General features: G+C 38.7%; 2 protein-coding genes and 1 non-coding gene across 4 annotated transcripts; all 3 read right to left on the minus strand.

Moving 5' to 3' along the window:
* Positions 1-481: 481 nt before the first annotated feature.
* LOC109043497 (uncharacterized) lies at positions 482-5,553 on the minus strand. 2 transcript variants are annotated; one of them, XM_019060704.2, is made up of 3 exons: positions 4,907-5,553; positions 3,439-3,526; positions 482-2,506 (listed from the first exon to the last, which is right to left on the minus strand). In XM_019060704.2, the coding sequence occupies exons 1-3, from the start codon at positions 4,907-4,909 to the stop codon at positions 1,908-1,910; spliced, it is 690 nt and encodes a 229-aa protein (XP_018916249.2). In that variant the 5' UTR covers positions 4,910-5,553; the 3' UTR covers positions 482-1,907. The 2 variants fall into 2 exon arrangements, with proteins under 2 accessions (XP_018916249.2, XP_072154371.1); XM_072298270.1 differs by lacking the exon at positions 4,907-5,553 and adding an exon at positions 3,668-3,894.
* Positions 5,554-12,488: 6,935 nt separating this feature from the next.
* LOC109043477 (uncharacterized) lies at positions 12,489-20,498 on the minus strand. Its single transcript, XM_019060682.2, has 4 exons — positions 19,788-20,498; positions 18,760-18,882; positions 17,016-17,263; positions 12,489-13,963 (listed from the first exon to the last, which is right to left on the minus strand). The coding sequence occupies exons 1-4, from the start codon at positions 19,899-19,901 to the stop codon at positions 13,540-13,542; spliced, it is 909 nt and encodes a 302-aa protein (XP_018916227.2). The 5' UTR covers positions 19,902-20,498; the 3' UTR covers positions 12,489-13,539.
* TRNAF-GAA (transfer RNA phenylalanine (anticodon GAA)) lies at positions 18,419-18,491 on the minus strand. Its single transcript has one exon. It is a non-coding gene; the product is annotated as a tRNA-Phe (tRNA).
* Positions 20,499-21,209: the final 711 nt, after the last annotated feature.

The following is a 21,209-nucleotide window of genomic DNA, read 5'->3' on the forward strand; positions in this document are numbered from 1 at the left end:
CTCAAACTCTTAGGCTCATGAGAAGCTCAGTGGTGGTGGTTTTAATAATAGATGCGCTACTCGTTAGAAACTAGTGCATTTTAAAGCGATGAAAATAATATTTTACTGTGATTTCAAATTAATAGGTAGACTTATAGAAAAAAGATAGAAACAATTTAAAGAGGGAGTGAAGTTACTCAATTCATACCCTGCAGTTTTTCCCCGCGACTATAGATTTTATGAAAACTTTTCGAAGTATTTATTTGGCCAAAAGACCACCGTGAAATATATTCTTAACGTTTTACTGTTACAAATTCATAAAAAAATTTTAAAGAGAGATAGACATTTGTAAAATAACGATAGAACTTTAAAAACATTTTAGTCAACTTCACTCCAACTTTAGACGGTTTTCAAGGTGATATAATACTCACTATCCTTTTCTACATTTAAATTTTTGTATTCGAAGTGTATATAATTACAATCGCTGATTGATTCTCTTTAATTATTTTTTTTATGAAACTATTTATTACTTCATAGTTCTCGGTCTATAACGTTCAAAACTGACGAGTTGATCTTGTAAATGTATGTTGAGACACGTGTATATTTTTCTATTTTTGTGTGAAAAATGAAAGAAAGACATGGTTTTTATATTAAAAGTATTTATTACACAAAAGCAGTTGTTTTTCTTAACCAGGTAAATTTTTCTAGCAATCTATGTAAATGAAAACTTAGAAGGAAGCACTTTCCACAGTGCCTTACATAAATCCTCATTTAAGAATATGATAAGAATTATCTACAAGAAAATGAGAATAAAACAAAAAAATTGCTGAGAGGATAGAGAAACTATTACACAGTACTATCATCACAGTGCATGCTGTGATGATATGACTTCTTTTCAATTCCTCTTATTGCTCTAAGCGTAGTTTTCCACGAAAAAAATTGATAATCTAAATGAAAGGTTAAATATCAGAGCATAAAATCTATATAATAAGCCTTATGCTGATTGTTTTTTTGCGATTTACTGTATAATTTAATTGAAAAAGAGTGTCCACATATCGCTTGCTCCTACGTAATTATTATCAGACAGAACTTTTGATCTCTCCTCCAATCAGCCAAGTTTTTGAATAAAATGAACTCTTTGGGCACTGCAATTTACCCCGGTTAAAATTAGAGGAGAGACGAGAATGTCAGCCAGTAAAAATTTAATTCGTGAAATAATAATATTTAAATGAGGACATAAAAGGGGGGAAAAGACGAAAAAGATGCTTTTTGAGGTAGCATCGGGTGTGTACTGAACTTCAGATGCTGTAAACACTAAAACCCTATGATGTATGCACTAGACAAAACATTTTAATCGTAGTGCGCGCTTATTTACAAGCGAAAGCGTATGCACAGCACTAGAAAACTGTTACAGGTTTATGACACGATAGCTGGTGAGTGTTCCATTTTGATATCGTAAAATCGTCGGAATTTCCTGTACATCTAAAAAAGGAAAAATTTATTATCCTACATACTGACTTGCGACGCAAAATGGAATACTTGCGCGCACCTAGGAACATTAACACGGGATTTACAGCACGCAAGTTGTTTTAATATCATTTTATCGTTGGATTACTCTTTAATGCAATATCACTCACGGGTTTTTCTTCTTTGCCGATTTTTTCATATTTCCTCGAAAAAAAATGAGAAAATATGAATTACAGCTGGCTGATTTTGTCGGTAACCAGGGCATAAAGTTGATTTAACTATATTTTTAATATGTTACATCCCAACTTAATTAGTTGTAACAGAGGAGGGAAGCTAATACAAAAAAGTTCCTGGTAACTGCAAAAATCAGTCAGGCACATATTGAAAGCCACCTTGTTACTTTTTTCCGTGTGAACAAAACATGTTTGATTTTCAAGCTCACAATTTTCACTACGTCACGCTTACTTCCTGAGCAAAAAGTTAAGCTCCGGGACCAGCTTATAGTTCAAAAACTCCAACGGAAGCTCAATGTACGAATCCAAATCATCCAAATCCTCATCTAGATCTGGGTCTAATTCAGGGTCATATCCGTAACCCAGTCCATACACGCCGAGTCCGTAAGAGCCTACGGCGTAGGGTAGTCCAGAGTGCACTAGACCCAGCGAATATCCGTAACCTCCGTGCTTTCCGTAGCTGTAGTTTTTCACGTAACTTGTCGCATGACCCTTAGAGTAGCCGTAAGACGATCCCCAATACGGTGAGCCGTATCCGTAGTTATTATAGTTCGAGTAACTAGTGGCCGGAGAACCAGAGTAGTAGCCTAATGATGGGCTTATGTAAGGGGCCCCGTAGCTCAGCGAGGGGCTGATGTAGGAGGAGTAGCCCAGAGATGGGCTAATGTAGGAGGTGTAACCCAGCGATGGGCTGATGTGAGAGGAGTAGCCCAACGGAGAAAGGAGGCTGGCCGAGTGGTGAGGGTGGCTGTAGCTGGACGTGTAGGCGTAGCCGTGAGGCCCGTGTACTTCTTTTGACTCATGAGCGTAACCGTCCTCTTTGTTGTCTGAAACGAAGAAAAAATGGTCTAATCAAGCAAATAAGGCAAGTGAAACATTTGAAAACTGGTGGAAAACAGGTAAAGTGGCGAATTATGAAACTTTATAAAGTATGACTCCAAAAACTAGTGATTTGCATGTAGCCCACAAAAGCGATCAAATTCGGTATCTGTGAGAGATTTACTGACAATCGCATAAAATGTCGGGAGAAGGATTAGTGGGAGGGAAGAGAAGGATGAGTGGGAGGGAAAGATCGATACGCGGATTAATTTTGAAAAAATATGAAAATTATCATTCTGAGCCGAATTTATGTAGCCTATAAGAATACATAAATTTATCTATGCTGATGGACAGATAAGCACGACACAACAGGAACAAAGAGACTTCATTGAGTGCAATTGAAAGTATTAATTCAGGGGCTTGAAGGACAAGGCGCATAAGTGCAGTTTTTAAAAAAAATTGAGATGGTAATGATTTTAAGTAAAACTAGTGTTAATGCACATTCTGGGAAAAAATCGCTCCAAAATTCCAATTTTTCAGCATCAAAAGGTAAGTTTGAACTTTCTTTCCGCCGTAGGGATCCGTGTGATTTTGACACATCATGTATACACATATCTCGCGAAATAACAAAAAACTGCACTTGTGCGCCTTGTCCTCCAACCCCCTTAATTGTACTTATTGCTTGGTATTTTTCAAGAATTCTACGTAAAAATTTTAGTGTGATTGTTAAAAGGAGGAAAATGTACAGATTTGCAATCAGCAAATTCAAAGCTGAACAACACCTTCTAATAATCGCAATAACAAGAGAGAAACCAGAATTCTTTCTTGCATCTTGGCAAGATAGAATGGATGTTAGACTAAGTTTCAATAGGTTGACATTTGATGAACGTCCAAAGAAATTGTGAAGATCAGTGTTGAAAACAACAAAATTGAAACTTACAAACTTTGGTATGACTGTAGCCTTGTTCATTTGAAGAGACGACCAGCAATATCGACGCAAAACAACATACTCGCACCAGAGACTTCATCTGTAACAAATGAAATTTATGATTTTGAAACCAGGATATTGCGTCCTCTTTACTTAATATGCTATGTATGCATACTAAAATAAAATCCTGAACATTCATATAGGTATAACTTGCTTTTAAGTGAACGCCGAACCATCTTACCAGAATTATGCACGTAATAAGAACACCACAAAACAATGAGTGATCGAAAAGCAGAGCTTTTGAATTATTAAACTTAATTAATTAATCAATTAGATATTAATTATTAAACTGGTTTAAGATCATTTTTTGGAGGTCCTTAGAATTGTTTCACTACCCCAGCCAATACACGCAAAAATGAAGTTCGGTATCGAACGTGTGAAAGCTTCAGCAGCACTGGATGTCGCTTTGTGAAGACTTTCTCATGCACACTGTAGGAATGAGATCTCCATAAGCAACATTACTATTTGGCACTCACGAGATCAAATTCTATCAGAATTTTTCCGGTCAATTTTTCGATAGTTTTACCCTAGCACCAAATATGCGTAAAAATGAATCCCAAACGCTGAGCCGAATAAATCGATAACAATGGCCAAAATACTTGAGCTAAGTATACTGACAGGGGATAGTGGTCTTGGCGAAAACTATTGCAATAGTTGCATTATTACCAATTATGAGGACCTCACTGTGACCTGCAGTCAGCTTCCCTGAACTTGATAGTGATGGTAAACCAAGCTTTTTAGTAAGAGTTTTCAGTGATATTGAAATTCGTTTCAGAGAAATACATTTCTCAGGATTTTCCCGATTTCCTTCCATTGGTTTTATCCCCTACTCCCAACCATAAAGCTCTCTATACAGGGGGCGTGGGGAAATGTTTAACCCGGGCCATTCAGTATGCTGCGGCCGATCACTCTTTGGTGATAGAGATAAACTTAAATCTAGGACACGTGACTAAGTGTGTGTTCTTATCAAAAAACAAATTGCACCGATTTCGCTCGATCGAACAACTTTCCTTACAATTTTTCACTGGAGGAATAAGATCCATATTCAAATATGTACAGTCACAAAAAACCACGAGAAAAGGTAAGCATTGTGGCTAGTTTTGGCTGAACAAAACAAGAAAAACAACCAGAATATTGGATGAAATGTACATTTTAATTTATTGCGATTGGACCTCAACTCGAGTGGTAGCTGGACGGCAAATCGTTGTTTCTGAATTCCAAAAAATTGAGTCCCATCCACAGTTAATTAAGAATATCCATTTCATGCAACAATCAGGTCTAGATTACTATCACTTGATCCGGAGGAAAGTATACGTTTCCTTTAAAAGGAGAAGAAAAAAAGGGGGAAACCGGTTTTGATAGTGACTTTTGAAAAGTAAGGCACCAAAAATTCACAATTCAAATTTGAAGGAGCACGCACCATGGAAGAGATTGTAGACACTGATACAGAATCGAGCTGGAAGAAAACAGAGTATAGCACAAGTATCCAATCAATGAATCCGTGGACTCATCCCGTCAAGCACAATAAATCAATTAACGGAGGCGCAGCGGGGGCGGCGTTATATACCGCGATCGAGTTTCAGTGGCTCGGAAAATATTAGATCAAGTTACTCCGAATTTCCCGGTTTCCGCGAAGGCTGATGCTGCGCCGGAAGTCGGGTGAAAATCGAGGCAAGGTCCACGGTTTCCACGACCTGGGCGGGTCACCGGGCCGGGCGTCGCGACGCCACCGACGAGACGCCACGGTTAGATCAGCGGATGCACCGTGTCATTCAACGGAGCATCCTCCGTGCGCGGGGATATTGGCCCATATTTTCATTGCATCTTTGAGCGCTGGATCAATTTCTAGAGAACTTATTATATTTTTCAATATTAAATCATAAGAGAAACGCGTGCACTGGAAATAAAAAAACACATTGGATATAGAGTCCAGACTCTTGAAAACATTGACAAGAGAAAGGACTCTTGATTCAATCAGATTTAAGCTTAAATCAAAAGGAGATCCGCTCAAGTTAAGAGGCTTGGTTCTTGATTTAAGCTGGATTCTGATTGAATCAAGAGTACTTTTTCTTGTCGATGTTTTTAAGAGTCTGGGCTCTAGATCCAATGCGGTTTTTTTTCCAGTGTGTGAATCGCTTTGGGGGATTAGACCGCGAAGCGGTCAGGAATCGTATTCCCTATTTTATAATATTTAGCAAAAAATAACACATTTTAATGGAGGAGAATAAGTTGGTCCGTTGATCAAAAACATCTTTTGAATTCATGAGCTTACGAGAGAGCTTAAGAGAGAATCCAGTTCATGCATACTCGTATGAGCAAAAGTAGGAACTGTTAGAGGGGAGGTAGAAAGGTACCTCATCAAGGAAGTTCTGGAGGGACATTTACAGACAACCACCAGGGAAGATCTATGGGTTTCCCTCAGTTTCAAAGGAGAGCTACAGGGCCTCCTCATAAAATTTTAAAAAATAGGGTCATCCCGAGGGTAATTTAAAGCTGTTCCCATCAAAAAGTGATCGAATTTCTATTTCAAAGATGAACGGTATGCCTCTTGTTTAATTAGCATGATCTCTCAAAATTCTTGGGGGGGGGGGGGACTGTACTTCTGGGAGTGCCTTGCCCCCCCCCCCCCGCCTCCCCTTTCAGTTCCGCTCATGTGCATACATGTTGCACTTACCGCTAAGTTTGACAACTGTTCAGTTCAGCTCATATTTTCCGACCATAATTTTTGACTTTCTCTTCGAAGGCATTCGCCGTAATTGATTAAAGCCTATAAATACTCAGAGGAATTTTTTGAGTTTTCACATTTTCAAAAAATACATTTTTTATTAAAGTGTTTTTCTACAGCAAATGCAATTTTCTTCATCATAGCAAAATTTCTTAACAATGCGATGATCAATATTTCAAAACATTCTCAGTAGTTTTTGTCAACTTTTTCATTTTTGATCCTTTACCGACGAGGTAATATCATGGAATATTTCGTCACTTTCCGGCCAAAGTATCACAAGCGCCATACGAAGTTTAAACATTTCGGTCGCCATTTTATTTTTTACAGAGAAATTTTTCAACAATGCTGCACGAAAATTTCACTGGATTTTCTTTGTGCTGCCAATAAAATTCAGTGAAATTTTTAAACAGATTCAACCAAAAATTTCTCTATAAAGAAAATAGAATGGCGGCGGAAATGTTTAAATTTCGCATGGCTTGTGATTCTTTGGCCGGAAGGTGACGATTTAGAAAGTCATGGAAAATGGCGGACTTTCATTTTCATCTCGAATATTTTTGATAGACTGGAAGCATCTGAAGTGCAGTTCGCGGCCTTGTCCTGTGGTTACTCATCTTCATCTCCCGCTGCGATATTACTTTCCATCGGTTGCCGGAATGCTTTGATCGGATATCACCATCTCCGGAATCAAACGTGTAATCGATTATGCAGTGGCGGTTTCCCTTCTCGATTCATTGGCTCATCTGGGCAGTGACCCGCAACAACTTTGAACTTCGTCCTGTGACTGAACAGTCGACGAATACCTACGTTGAGATACGAATCAAATTGTTGAGTTTACAATTTAAAAGTGAGGTGATTAGTGTTTTTTCTGGGAGCGGATGGTTTCAATGGTGGGTTGACGTTTTCGCACAAAATTTCCGAGTTCGACATTACCATGCAAAACCTGGATCGACATTTCCGCACAAAATCAGCCAGCAAAACTTTCTTTTTGGCTCGATTTGGCAACATTGCGCAAATAATTGAATCGTGTTTCTCTTATTTCACATACAAAAAAAATTTAGAAGAATTAGAGGGACACACCTTACCAATTGATCGTTTATCGGGGATTGCTACATTTGTAAAAGATAACAGCGTAAGTTTTTTCATCATTTGATGGCAAAAAAAACTTGTGTGTCTTCATCTTCATGTGACTTGTGCGGGAAATATTTTGTGCGGAAACGTCAATTATTACGACCTTCCTGTGGAAATGTCAAAATCCCAGATTTTGTGCGGGAAATGCATATCCGTTTTAATCGCCTAGTTTCCTTACCAGCTATAACGTCAATTCTAACAATAATTTTGATAAATTATTAGGACGCAGCGTGTCTTTACCCTAATTTGCTTGAATTATTGATGAGATTACATGTTTTCTGATGTTTTGAAACCAGTTGACCTATATTTTTCCCCAGAAATAAAGCCCCTCCATTAGTTTCTAACCGTCGGCCGTGGACGCAAATGACAATCAATTTTGAAATTCTAACAAGAAAACAGACACTGATAATATCAATCGCAAAACTTTCATAATAATTACCTACCCTTGTAATACTTGGACTGGGCTGGCCATCGCATTGTTCCCGGGAAATTTTCGGATCCATATTGAACTTCCCTCCCAAACAAGACGCAATTACCAATACACAGGGGCAGCCATGAGTGCGGTCAGGCTATGGAACTGCTCAACGTTGCTAAGTCATGAACAAACCCATGAATGAGTTCATATAATTCAGTGTAAAGCAGCGGCTTTTTAAATAAAATTGGTCACATCAAAGCTCAAAACATGTGGAATGTTACAAATTGTCGCCTTATAATGTAGAAATTATCCATTAATTGTGACACATGAATTTGATGCATTCCGGGACATTTAGCAACTCTGTTACGACTGCAAAACTGAGTAACTGGATCACGGTGTCTGAAATTACTGGTTCTCGAAAACAGTAGGTGAGCGCGGCAATTATATTTATTGCGTGGCGGTTCATGAAAATCGAATTATGATTCAATTACAATCAGATTATCGCCGGCCGGGTGGAGGTCAGGAGCGTCCACTTACCTTCTCACGATTTCCTTCTTCTCAGCCTCTCGAGTTGAGCGTCGCGTCGCGGCGGGCGAATTGGACGTGTTTATGCTAAAAGGAACTATGTGCATACGTTTTACGTGCAACATAGTTCCTTTTAGCATAGATACGTCGAATTTTGAGGCGTGCGCGTGCAAGAAGGGAGGGCTTCCGAGGTTGTGAAGAGGCGCATCATTTTTGTAAGTGCCTATCTTACTCCGAGGAAGAAGGTTAATGGGCCCTTGAAATAGGATCTGGAAGTATTGGAATGACTAAACGCGAGTAATGATATCTCGATCACTTGGGCTTGAGATTTCCACGTATAATTGATTTTCTGAAGAATACGAAAATTCTTGAAAATTCACGGAGTATACTTCAAAAAGGAAAGTAAAAACATGAAAGTTCGAAAAACAGAGGCTCTGATAGACTATATGGATTGCATTTTGCAAAAGAGAACCAGGAGAGTTACAATATTGCTAAGATTGTGCAGCTCCTTTTGTCTTGGAAGGTATACCAGATTATCTCTAAAAAGTTTCTATTTAACTCGCTAAAAACTGTAAATTTAGGACAAAAATTATACCATGCAAATTTCATATTTTTTCAGGATGTAAATCGATATATTGCAGTGGGTAAAGTTGCACAATTTGAAACATTGCAATGCTCCTGGTTCCTTTTTGCAAAATGCAATCCATATAGTCATCCATTTGCAGAGCTTTGTAATTTTTAACGTCGCAAATTACGTGATGCATTTTTAGGGTTATTATTAGATTCAAAGGTCTGCGAAAAATTTTAGTGCGAAGGGAAATACATTTTTTGGGGTTTTTTATGCCAAAGGCAAGGAGATTTGTAAAGTCTCAAAAAATCAGTGATTTAAGCACAAATTTTCTTAAAAACAAGACGTTGGTGATGAAAATATTTTTAAATAAAATTTAAATTGCTTTGAAGAAATAGTCCAACCGCTCAGAGGTATTTAATCACGCAACTATTCAATAAAAATTTAGGTGATTTTTCTTCTCACAGGAAAAAAACTACATTGGATCTAGGGTCCAGACTCTTGAAAACATTGACAAGAAAAAGGACTCTTGTTTTAATCAGATTTAAGCTTAAATCAAAAGGGATTCCACTCGAATTAAGAGGCTTGGTTCTTGATTTAGGCTTAAATCTGATTGGATCAAGAGTATTTTTTCTTGTCGATGTTTTTAAGAGTCTGGACTCTAAATCCAATGTGTTTTTTTACCAGTGCTCTTTGTGAAGGATACTTTGTGCAAATTTCAAGTCATGGTCTGGGTTTGGTCGCTCTTTTAAAAAATAAAATAGGGGCAAAGATTTTGAAATACTACAAACGCGATACACGGATGTTTGCAGTTGTACCGTCGATATGTTTACGATGAAATCCGACATAATTATATCTCGAATCTTTCAGGGAAGAATGGAGAAGGCGAATCGACGAGTTTCGCTCTTCGAAATCGGATTTTAGCTGATAATTTGGCAACATAGATTAGCGCCACAAACCGGTGAAGACGGACCCGTCAAAAATTCAGTTGCGGAACGGAAATGCGTCGCACAGTCATTGCCAGATCTAGACCGGAGTTACCTTGAGCTACACTGCCGTGCTAAGGAAGAACGTCGTATGAGCCTTCAAGCGTTGCCTAATCTCCGCAGAAAAATCACGAATTTCCGGGAAAATTTGTTATTATTTTTCCTCCGATTTTTCAGAGGATATTGTTTGTAACTTAATCAAAAGTGTCCGAAAATTTCACGGAAAAATATTCATGGCGTTCTTCAAAAATAATCATTTTCTAAGAGGCAATTTGGCAACATTCCGATGTTCATGCGGCGTTTTCCCTCAGCACAGCAGTACAGTATAGGCGGATTTCTCAAGTTTTCTGGCAACCGTAACAACACTGTGCTGGTGCAGGAGCGGAAGCGTCCGGGGATCGGAACACGTGAAGGTGACTTTGGCTTTCCAGTTTCCACACGACCAAGAACACTCCTCCCCTCGCCCAGAGGGAAAACTCTGGGTAAAAATAGACGATCCAACCACACAAATACCCGCAGAAAACCAAAATCTGAATTGGTACCCTCCTGAAAATGATGAAAAGGAAACGGGTACAGGATTCTGTGGATACCGGCGGGCTGATTTTTGAAATTGATAGACAAAGCTATAGACAAAGAAGACATGAGCAATATGGAGCGATCCCATCGGTTGAAACAGGTGGTTCCTATGGACTAAGGGAGAAAATGGGGAAGTCCTCTAATCCCCGTCCCCTTGATCCCTTTTGTCTTCTTTGTCTGTAGCCTTGTCCATCCATTTCAGCAATCAGCCCGCTGTTGGATCTTTACTGATAGCGATTGAATTTCTATTAATATGAGTAGATGGACATTCGAATGGTGTCCGTAGAAGCTCCACACTTGTTTTCGGCCCACTATTACGAGTGATCCAAGTCCAACAGATTTGTCGAGAAATCCGGGCTGGCGTTGAATCTGCCATGTCCGATATCTCAGGAACTAATCTTAGTGGATCAAAAAATATACAAATGGTGATTTTTTTTTAAATTTACAAATTACGGAAATGCCTCCTTACTCCTTATTAGAAACAGTGTTTTTGGAAAATGTAAACAAAATTGAAGAAATTGTATGTAAATTTTTCTCCTGGTATCACTATATCACTGGAATACTCTAGTGGTGCGAGTCGAATACGAATTACTCATCATTTTTAGCAGGGTAGTTTGTGAGACATAAACTCCACAAAGAGGATTCTGATTGGCCAGTGGTGCGGTTTGAACTCATCGATGAATGCTACATGACCGAGTGAAAGAGCCAACAAAATTCGGCTCCAGCTCCTCTAGGGGTCCTTAGAACCCAATAGACGAATTTAGAGACGCCCTGAGACTGGACATTTGGGTGTCATGAGGCCCTTAAATTTCAAGATTTGCGACCCTTTACAACCATAACCTCGGGCCCCTGAGCGGTAATCCGGCGCGCCTTGGTATAAAACTTCTTATTTCAGCCTTAAACTCATCAGTTTTTTAGAGATTAAAATCATTAGTATCTATTAACATCAGATGCAAAAAGTAATCCCCGAGGTTTCATATTCTTACAGGAAAGTTTAATTTTGTATTCCACTAGCTCTGGATTGAACGCTGAAAAAATTGAAGCTACCGCGCATACCTCTGCAATCATGTGCACGAAGATGACGATACGAAATGATCACGATTCGGAAAATGGATGATCAAGGTTGCCATAATGACGTACAACAATTTAATATCAACTGAGTAAGTTCCATCTTCGCTTATCCATCATACTAATGAAAAATCAGAGATCCAGCAACACCGCAGTGAACAATTCTTGACAAGTTCGAGGAAAATGCGAAAAATAGGGAACCTTTGGTGAGATAATTCTGAGGAAATCGTTAAGGAGGAAAAATCAGTCCAGTGAGCACTTTAATTTGTCTGATCGCGGCGTTGCCGACCTCACGTTTATCTACCTGCAGGGTTATTACGTTTGTTCAATCAAGGGTTTCAAACCAACAAGTTTTTTATGACCACTGAAATTGCATTTTTAAAACCCTCAGTGTTGGGTAATTTTTCTTGGAGAAAGAGGGTGTCAAAATTCCCTGTAAGATAGTGGAGAATTTTCGCTTCGGCCTGGTCTAACTTTCGGCGCTTTTGCAAATTTAAAATTAATTTTTTTTAAACATTTAAATTATTTGAATGGTTTTTTTGCTGATAAAATCATTTATTAGGGTTTTTGAGCCTACCATTGAACCCGCTTTATTTAAAAGATAGGCTTGATAGATGGGATGAATCTCTTTTAGATTTGGTGACATGAACAAACAGGCAAAACACCATACTAAAACCGTAACTATTTGCCGAGAGGCGCTAAAAAGCATATTCAAAATACTACATAAGGCATGTAATGAGCCAGCGCATCCCAGTTTATTTCTTATTCCTGTTACACTCTTGAGAATTCGTCAGGGTGCTTCTGTTTTTTATTAATTTTTTGTATTTAAAATTTAATTTTTTTCTATTCTTTCCCATTTTTTAAAAAGCGCTATTTTATAGCGCAAACATTGACACTGATTTTAACCTCGACTTAACTTTAGTTAAAGTTGGTCATTTAAACGTTTTGTCGGCCACGAGGAATCTATTCCCACTGAGGAATGAGGATTTTTTTTTTCGAAAAGAGAACGCATTTAAATTTTTCAAAATATTTGTATTTATTTCTCGAAAAAGTTACACTGCTTCGATAACTTTAGATGATTTTCATTACCTCTATCAGTTTTCAAGCATGTCTGAAGAACATTCATAGAAAATTTGGGTTGAAAATTTTGCTTGGGAAACGCATACGGAAAAATATTTTGGGTCCACGCTCAGGTGCATGGAGGTGGTTAATATCACTGCACCAAGTTTCAGGATAGGTTCCACCTAACCCTACTCCAAGCTTATCAATTTTTCCTTATTGTAGCTCTTGCATCTTGACTATTTTCCGCGCACGTTTGTCTTTGAAATATCTTCCAAACATTTCGCTTTATCCTTTTTCAAGCTGCAGGTAGGAGGATAACCAATATATCGTCGCTTGGCTGACATAAGGGCGTAACTGCACTCTGCAATGAACCCTGTCCTCCATACAACTCAATGCTTTTCCGGGCTCATCCCAATGTGTAGTTACGTCCTTATGTCAGCCAAGCGACGATATGATGAAATTTTGCTCCCGTTTATCTTATAATCGCAGACTTTGCGAATATTTCTCAAAACAAAATTTCTTATATTTAGGCTCAGAAAGGCCTCAAGAGCTTCACAAAGTAATAAGTTTTCAAACTTTTCGAAATCTAATGAGCGACACATACATCGCTTAAAGTCATGCAATTTGAGATGTTCCAGATTTGTCATGACGTCATTAAAGCGCGCACAGCACTTAAAAGTTATATATACTGACGGCATCTTGTGGTAAGTCATATTTCGTATAATGGCGGTATGTCGATCTTATGTACCATGTGTATGCCGAAGTTACCACTGCGCGATTGCCTGTTCATGCCTTTGACCTCATGAAAACTTCATCTCCATGAGAATATTTGGGATAAAATATCCATAATTGTTATACATATGCGATGATAAGCAAGAGTAATAGGGCGCTTCTTCGAGATCGGCGATCGGTCCTTGGCTCGCATGCACCGACACAGCTGCTGCAACGTCATTCCTTAATTGCCTTGCTCGGAAGCCTAACTTCGCCTCTCCTGACCTATTTACGGGGACCCGTCTCCCGGTGGAGGCTGAGCGCTGGCCTCGATGTAGAAAAAGTCAGGGCAAGCCTCGAACCTGAGTTCCCTGAAAAGCTTGAGTGAAGGCGGGTTGGATGCGAGCACATTGGCTTGCGGCAGTAGTCCAGATCGCAAGAGTTGCTCGTTCATGGCGTGACACATGATCTGCGCGTAGCCCTTGCGACGGTGCTCCTGTCGGGTGTGGAGGATGCCCAGCCCGGAGTACTGGTTGCAGAGCACCCAGGCGCAGAGTTCGTTGGTGTCGCGCAGGTAGACGCCCAGGCCGAAGTTGTTGTCGATGAGGGCCTCCACGTGACCGGCGGCGCCGCGGAAGGTATGCACCCACTTCGACTGGATCTCCGAGGAAAATGCAGGGTCGAGGGGAGCAACGTGAACCTCAGGTGGGCACCTGAAAACGTACAGAAATTAGAGAACACAAACTGGTTGCGGTGGACGCACGCACGCACGGGTCTTGCGTCCACCGCAACGGAAGGAACAACAAGTTCCAACAAGTTGGAATTTTTTAGCCAAAGTGCTTTAAAAATCAGCATATAGCTGGAAATCTCAATACAGAGGGGAAAAAGCTCACACACAAGCACAATTTTTTCTCATAGTCCAGGCGCCTGGTAGCTAAAAATGAGGCTACCTGGAGTTTTGGGTACACAGCGATTTTTTTGACTTACTTTTTTTGGGGGGGGGGGGGTTGCTGAATCCGATTCTGAAGTTTGATACCACGTATCTGGTGAGCATTTTCCGTCATTTTGAAAAAAAAGCCTGTAAAGACCTTTTTTTGCGGTTTTTTTGATATAGCGGCTACGCATGAGAAAAAGTCCCGGATTTAGTTAATGTTTTGAATAGCTGACATAATTTGGAAGAAAATGGTGTATCCATATGCTAGGTTTGCTTAAAAATTGAGGAAGATCGTGAACATCGCGCCCATTCACGTTTTCGCGGAGCACCCGTCAACGGGCGATCCGGCTCGCCGCGGTCAGCCAAGTTCCGAAGCGTTCCCAAGTTCCGAGATCCGAGGTTCCTCAATTTTTGAGCAAACCTAGCATATTTATGTACCATTTTCTTCCAAATTTTGTCAGCTATTCAAAACATTAACTAAATCCGGGACTTTTTCTCATGCGTAGCCGCTATATAAAAAAAACCGCAAAAAAAGGCCTTTTTAGGCCATTTTTTCTAAATAGCGGAAAATGCTCACCAGGTACGCGGTAGGAAACTTCAGATTCGGATTCAGCGACCCAAAAAACATGCTGTAAGCCAAAAAAATCGCTGTGTACCCAAAATTCCAGGTAGACTTCAGGCGCCTGGACTATCAAAGAGGTGCGCTGTTTGGTGCAAAAAACGCTGTTTGGTATGAGCTTGCTTTACGGATGCGTGATAGTAAGGGGGATAGAAGTCCAGGACTAGGTACGTCATTGAATGCTGAAATTGACGCTACGCCAAAATTTCGAAAGTTTCCGATGAAAAATCGACGAGAGGTGCTAAATTTTCCTAATTGTGGGGGAGGGGTGGAGTCAAAAAATCCGATTCTCGGCCTCATGTGCTTCATATTATACCATGGTGAGTTTTCATTATAATACATGTTTACAAATACTTAAAATTTTGGTTACTTGCTTGGACGAACCAATTAAGTGCACTAGTGGAGGGAGGGTTCGAAGGCTAAGATTTTTTTTACATGCATGGTTTCATCAATGAAGCATGAGGGGATTGAATTATTCAGTTGCGTAATGCCGTTTTTTTAAGGCAGCCTTACGATAAAATTAACTCATTAGTGGGCACGTTTTCTCGTTCCCCCGAGAATAGTTTTTCATCCGTCAAAGACCTCGCGAAAAAAGCTCCGTACCCGTGACAAAGATATCGTTCACGTTTATGCGAGGCAAGGTGATAAACTGAAGCCAATGATCAGGAGTGTCCATGAACTTGACTTCGAATTTGCTGACTTGGCACGGCGCGCGCAGCAGCACCGGATAAGAAAGCTGCATAATGCCACGCACGGATATAACGGAGAAAAACTTAAATGAAGAACTACATTACTGCATGAGAACTTGTGCATGAAGTACCCTAGAAATCTGTCTTGAACCCTAAAAATCGTTGAAATGATGGATAATCAGTAGTTCAAAGCATAGTTGGATTGCATTTTGCAAAAAGGAACCAAAAGCATTCCAATGTTGCTAGGATTGTGCAACTTACATTTTTTGCAATAAAATTACTGGAATCGTGCGAAAATTTAAATTTACAAGGTAGTTTTTATCTTGAATTTATAGTTTATTGAGATTAAAGATCAAACTTGTTTAAATGATTATTTTATATTTTCAGAGTAAAAAAAGTTGCACAATCTTAGCGACATTGGAATGCTTTTGGTTCCTTTTTGAAAAATGCAATCCAATTGGCAAAAAATTTATCTGTCCCCCCCCCCCCCCAAAAAAAAAAGAAAGAAGGAGGAAAACCATATCTATAGCTTTAAATTCAAAAAAAGCTTATGACCTACTGGCAGGAGTATTTTACGTACCTACTACATGTCGTCGCCTTCTGGCCAAAGTATCGCAAGCGCCATGCGACATTTAAAAATTTCCGGGGCCATTTTATTTTTTTACAGAGAAATTGTTCAACAAAGCTGTCACAGCCGAAAATTTCATCGAATTTTCTTTGTGGTGCCGTTAAAATTCAGTGAAATTTCCAGACAGATTCAACCAACAATTTCTCTGTAAAGGAATAAAATGGCGACGGAAATTTTGAAACGTCGCTTGGCGCTTGTGATACTTTGGCCGGAAGGTGACGATGTAATGTCGCTCGCACTTAAAGCTTGCTCTCAAGTCTAATTCAGAAAAAAGCGAGGAGTTAAAACTTTAAAGAGGGGACTTGGGCTATTATTCAAATCCACTTGGTGACACTGCAAAAACGCGTATTGCGTTTGGGAGACTGCAAAAGCTCCGCTCCCATTTGATTTTATCAAAGAAGTATAGACGAACACTTTTGCTTGAATTCTTGTATAAAAAAATAATAAAAAAATGTTGGTCATAATTTACAAAAATAATTAGGACAGGAAATTTTTGGCGTCACAAACCGAGATACGGATTTTTTCAATTTCACCGTCACTCCTGATTTAGTGATATGACTTAGAAGACACTTCACTATGACACTCCAGACTTAGAACTATTTGGATCGCATTTAGCAAAAAGGAACCAGCGCGATTACAGTGTTTTCAAAATTGTGCAACTTCTTCTTTTCTTTTAAAAATACTTAATACATGTATGCACAGTATTCAAATTTACACAATTATTTTTCTTTGAAATTAACAATTTTTTGGTGGGAAGAAAAAACTATTTGCTATTCTGGGAGATTTATTAGATAATTATGAAGAAGCAATATTTTTACAAGACGGTAATCAATCACGCTGGTTCCTTTTTGTTGAAAACGATTTATTTTAGTAAGTGAATCAGGGTTGAACTTACGGAAAATCATTGAGTACATGACGCGAGGGAGTGAGCCAAAATTTTACAGATCTCATGTTGAGGGTGGTTTGAAGGTTGTTGCGAGCAAGGCATTCTTCGGCCACAGGAAGGAGCTTCTCTGAAAGCCCCTCAAAAGTCACCTGGATCCCTTCCATGTCCCACTTAATCCTGCTGGTGGTCAACAAGGCATTTCTCAGGACTGACGTGTCGTTCCCGATACAGTAAACGGACAGAAAATAATAAGTATCCTGAAAAAAAAGCAAAACTTGGACTTAGATGTCTAATTCTACAATCTACGAGTACCTCGAGAAATTTAGAGTTTTTTAAACTCTCAAAACTCAAAAACACATACATTGAAAGTGCATGATCTAAGCAGAGACTTCAAATAAGGGCTTCAAAATCCTTGTTTAGCACATTATGGAGAGCAACACTTTGCATAACTTTATCATGTATCGTCTGATTCGTTATGGGATTAAGATAATCGCCGTCCCTTTACTAAGTTTCCATAAGAAAGTTCCGCAGCCTGTTAGCAACAGTAAACTTTGAAAAAACTCTTGCGGAATGTTTAGGCAAAATTAAAACAGTGGAAAAAACAAACATGTTATTTACGCCGAAAGACAAAACTTACATAGAAACTTGGCCGTATTGTTGATTCCTGGTAAAACGTGATAATACATACATTCAGAAAAAAGAGCAGATACTAACTAACGAATTAGTGAGTTCATATATTTTATCGATTCATTCATATGATTTACTGTCCACTTAACATATTATATCAGGCCTGCAACTATACTAGCAAGAGTGTTTACAACCCGATCACATTTTTTTAGATTCATCTTTTCATCAACTCAATTGCTAAAACCAGGAGAACAACATGTATTATCAGTAGACATAATTGCACTGTGCACGGGGTAGAAAGAGCCTTCCTCTCAATGTAATTCAAGACAAAAATTTCGCAAATTAGTCAGCTCCAAATAGCACTCGAGCACACGTCATAGGAATTCAGGGATTTACAACTTCTAGTGACACGCCAAAAATCGCCTTCAAATGATGAATATGCAATTTCCGCAACAGTCGTCGCCGACACGCCCATTCTACGCACGTATTATGCTCCGCACACTCTATTTTTTGTATGCGGCTATAAATGCTGTTATACATGTACAGTACATGTTGACCGTCGATTTTAATGTTATCTTTCTCCATCGACCTGACGAAACTAATTTGTAGTAATTAGTTCACTATTTGTAAAAGTAAATGCGTCATTACAGATTAGAATAAAATGAAAAGAAAAGAGATAACTTTTTCGATGAAATGAGAATAAATGCAAAAGTTATTCGTAGAGAATAAACTGAGAATCTGTGTAACGGTACTACACATTTTCAAGCGAAGAATAATAAAATATATGCCGAAACCCGGGATCGAACCAGGGACATTTAGATCTTCAGTCTAACGCTCTCCCAACTGAGCTATTTCGGCGCACAGTGATGCATTCAACAGAGCATTTTACTATTTTTAAAGTATAGAATATCTATACGTCTTTTATCAAATCTCCTAATGTATAGATATAGCCCTATGATGATGCCCAGTCTCAAAGTTTTTCGTTAGGGGGGGGGGGGGTTGAGGGAGCTTTTCTATGCAAGCTGTCCAATAATTAAATTAAAAAAATAATAATTACAGTTCCAAAGTGCTAATAGTTTTAGCGCCTCAAGTATTCTTTTTGAAACTTATTAAAATGATCGCTCACCGTCGGTTTGTATATTCCAACGACCGCTCCATCTTCTAAATGACCGTGGGGTGTGTAGATATTGAGCTTTTGTCTACCACCCTTCTTACTCCATTCAATAAAAGTCTGGAGAGCGCCATAAGCCTGCAAACATATCCACACCGGGTATTATAATAAAAAATGAAAAAGCTCGGGGAATTTAAAATAAGTGCCTTTGATAATGGGCCCATGGTGTATATTTTCTGGATTAGGACCAACTTACAGTCACCTGATGAGTTGAAATTTTGGAGGCGTAAAATGTCTCACCCACGTAACTTGCCCTACAAGAACCTTGCTACAAGATTGTAGAAAAATTTCATTTTTATTGTGCGGCGAAAATTGAAAATTTGGCACAATCATGGTAATTTGGTGGTAATTTGGTAATTGGTAATTTGTTGGTAAGGGCAAATAATTAGTATTTTCTTCTTGGAATTTCCTTTCATCAAATCAATAAATTTTCATAGCCCCAAAGTTTTTGAAATTTTTTTTGAAAAATTTGGATTTTTTTTTAAACATTTGAATAAGGAAATTCATATATTAACACCTCTATTTATCGGATTTTATAAAGTTTCGTAAAGATGTGGGTTCATGTTTATTTTTTATATCCTTAAGTATCCGGGTTTTTTTGGAGCGGGGGGAGGTTTCCGATTTCGCTCAGATTTTTTGAATTCACTTGACCATTAAAACTGCTTGATTATTAAATCGAAGTATAAAATTGTTCGGTAGGTTTAGGCACTCTAGGCTTTGCTGGGAAAACACTCTTAAATCGAACACATCCCGCCTCTAAAAATGTATGTTTTTATACAATTTTCAAATTCTCTCACGAATATGAACCCATTTGTAGCATCGATATGCCAATTCCTAAAAACAACTTTAAGTTGAGAAAGGCATGTTCAAATTCACTGAATGTTATAGCTCATTTTCTTAAAGCAGTCGAAACACAACTTGCATCGTTTAAAAATTTCGCGTTCTAATGAGCATAAAGAAGAAAAAAAGAGGGAGAAACTTACTTGTAATGAATATGGTAAGTCTGAGCGCAGTATTTTCAAAAGCTCCTCCGCTTTTTTCAGAGGTACAGGTTGAAGAGAATCCTTTGATACCAGCATTTCCCGTTGATACACCATTTCCGAGTATGAGAAAAATTACGAGTACTTAGATGATTTTCTGTTCCGTGAATTTCCACAAAGATCAACGGCCGAACACCGATCGCTTGACTCGGCAATACTCAAATGGACGTTAAGTCAGAATTTCCGCAAAGAAGGAGGAATTTAAGCACGAACAAAGAGAGATAGTAACGAGGGTCACGAAGTAAAATTCACCCTTATCTCTTAAAAACTTATTAGTAGGAGACGGTCGGTATATTTTCAGGTCACGCGCGAGTTTCAAAAAACTTCGGCGAAGCACGAGCCACTATTTTTTCCGCGGATCACCGCTATCGAGCAACCAGAGAAACGGGATACATCAGTGACAAGTAATACTTGCTTGAAACTTCGCACCTTTTTTCACAAGCAAATTGCGGTCTCGGGAAAATTTTTTATTCACCGGTCGAGAAAAACAACTATGAATGACTCAACAGACAGTGCTGCTGTTTTTCAAACGACAGAGAAATAAACGAGTACTTAAGTATGAAGAAAACAGCAAAAAAAGTCTGAAACTGGTAAGGTAGTTTGCCTTCGAAGATCGAAGACGAAAGGAACGCTTCGAAGAATGATGCGGGCTGGCTCGCGTGGACCTCTGTTATCGAAGCACAATAACCCTTATTAATATTCAGCGGAATTTTTCTGGGGTTATTTTAACTCTCTTTTCCGCCGGCGGTGAAAACAGCAACCTAAGTATGCGTTTATTCGCCACCTTTGAACATCGATTGCCAAGTCTTGTTAAATAATCTCCCACTTTTCGATAACAATGGAGAAGGAACTAAAAATTAATTGTCACTCCATAAAACTCAAATTAGTACTTATGATTCAACTACATGATTAATTACCTACGTGTAATTTATAAAATTATCTTTATAGTATGTATAATTTTTGAATCAATGTCACCAATTTAGGGCAAATTTTTAGGGTAATTTCATCACGAAATACCACCAGTCATTTTCAGATTTTGACTAGGAAACTTGTCCTAAGCTGTGGTTTTCAAATTCTTACCTTATACCGGTGTGTGATTTAGAAAATTTCATCTGAGATAAGAGAAATTATATATACTCGATCTTTGACGACACAAATCGACACTGATAGACATAGATCGACAGTGAAATTACTAAACCACGTTATACTTTATATTTTGAATGAAAAGCTACTCGCTATCAATTCTTGAAAACTTTCGTGATTTTTCTTCTCCAAGCGAAGAAAACTCTGTGTAAACTTCAAGGAATGATATCGATTTGTTCTCCCTCTAAAAATGAAAATGGAAGCAGAGATTTTTAAAGACCG

Source organism: Bemisia tabaci, chromosome 3, assembly GCF_918797505.1.
Source record: "Bemisia tabaci chromosome 3, PGI_BMITA_v3".
Classification (NCBI taxonomy): domain Eukaryota; kingdom Metazoa; phylum Arthropoda; class Insecta; order Hemiptera; family Aleyrodidae; genus Bemisia; species Bemisia tabaci.

Bases quoted from the DNA above. Each gene is read 5' to 3' on its own strand.
- LOC109043477 (XM_019060682.2), bottom strand. From the start codon at position 19,901: ATGGTGTATCAACGGGAAATGCTGGTATCAAAGGATTCTCTTCAACCT. The intron at 18,883-19,787 runs GTAAGTTTCTCC...ATATGTTTGCAG, and splicing joins ACTTACCATATTCATTACAA to GCTTATGGCGCTCTCCAGAC. The intron at 17,264-18,759 runs GTGAGCGATCAT...CTTTTTTTTCAG, and splicing joins TTGGAATATACAAACCGACG to GATACTTATTATTTTCTGTC.
- LOC109043497 (XM_019060704.2), bottom strand. The intron at 2,507-3,438 runs GTAAGTTTCAAT...TCTTCGTTTCAG, and splicing joins CTACAGTCATACCAAAGTTT to ACAACAAAGAGGACGGTTAC.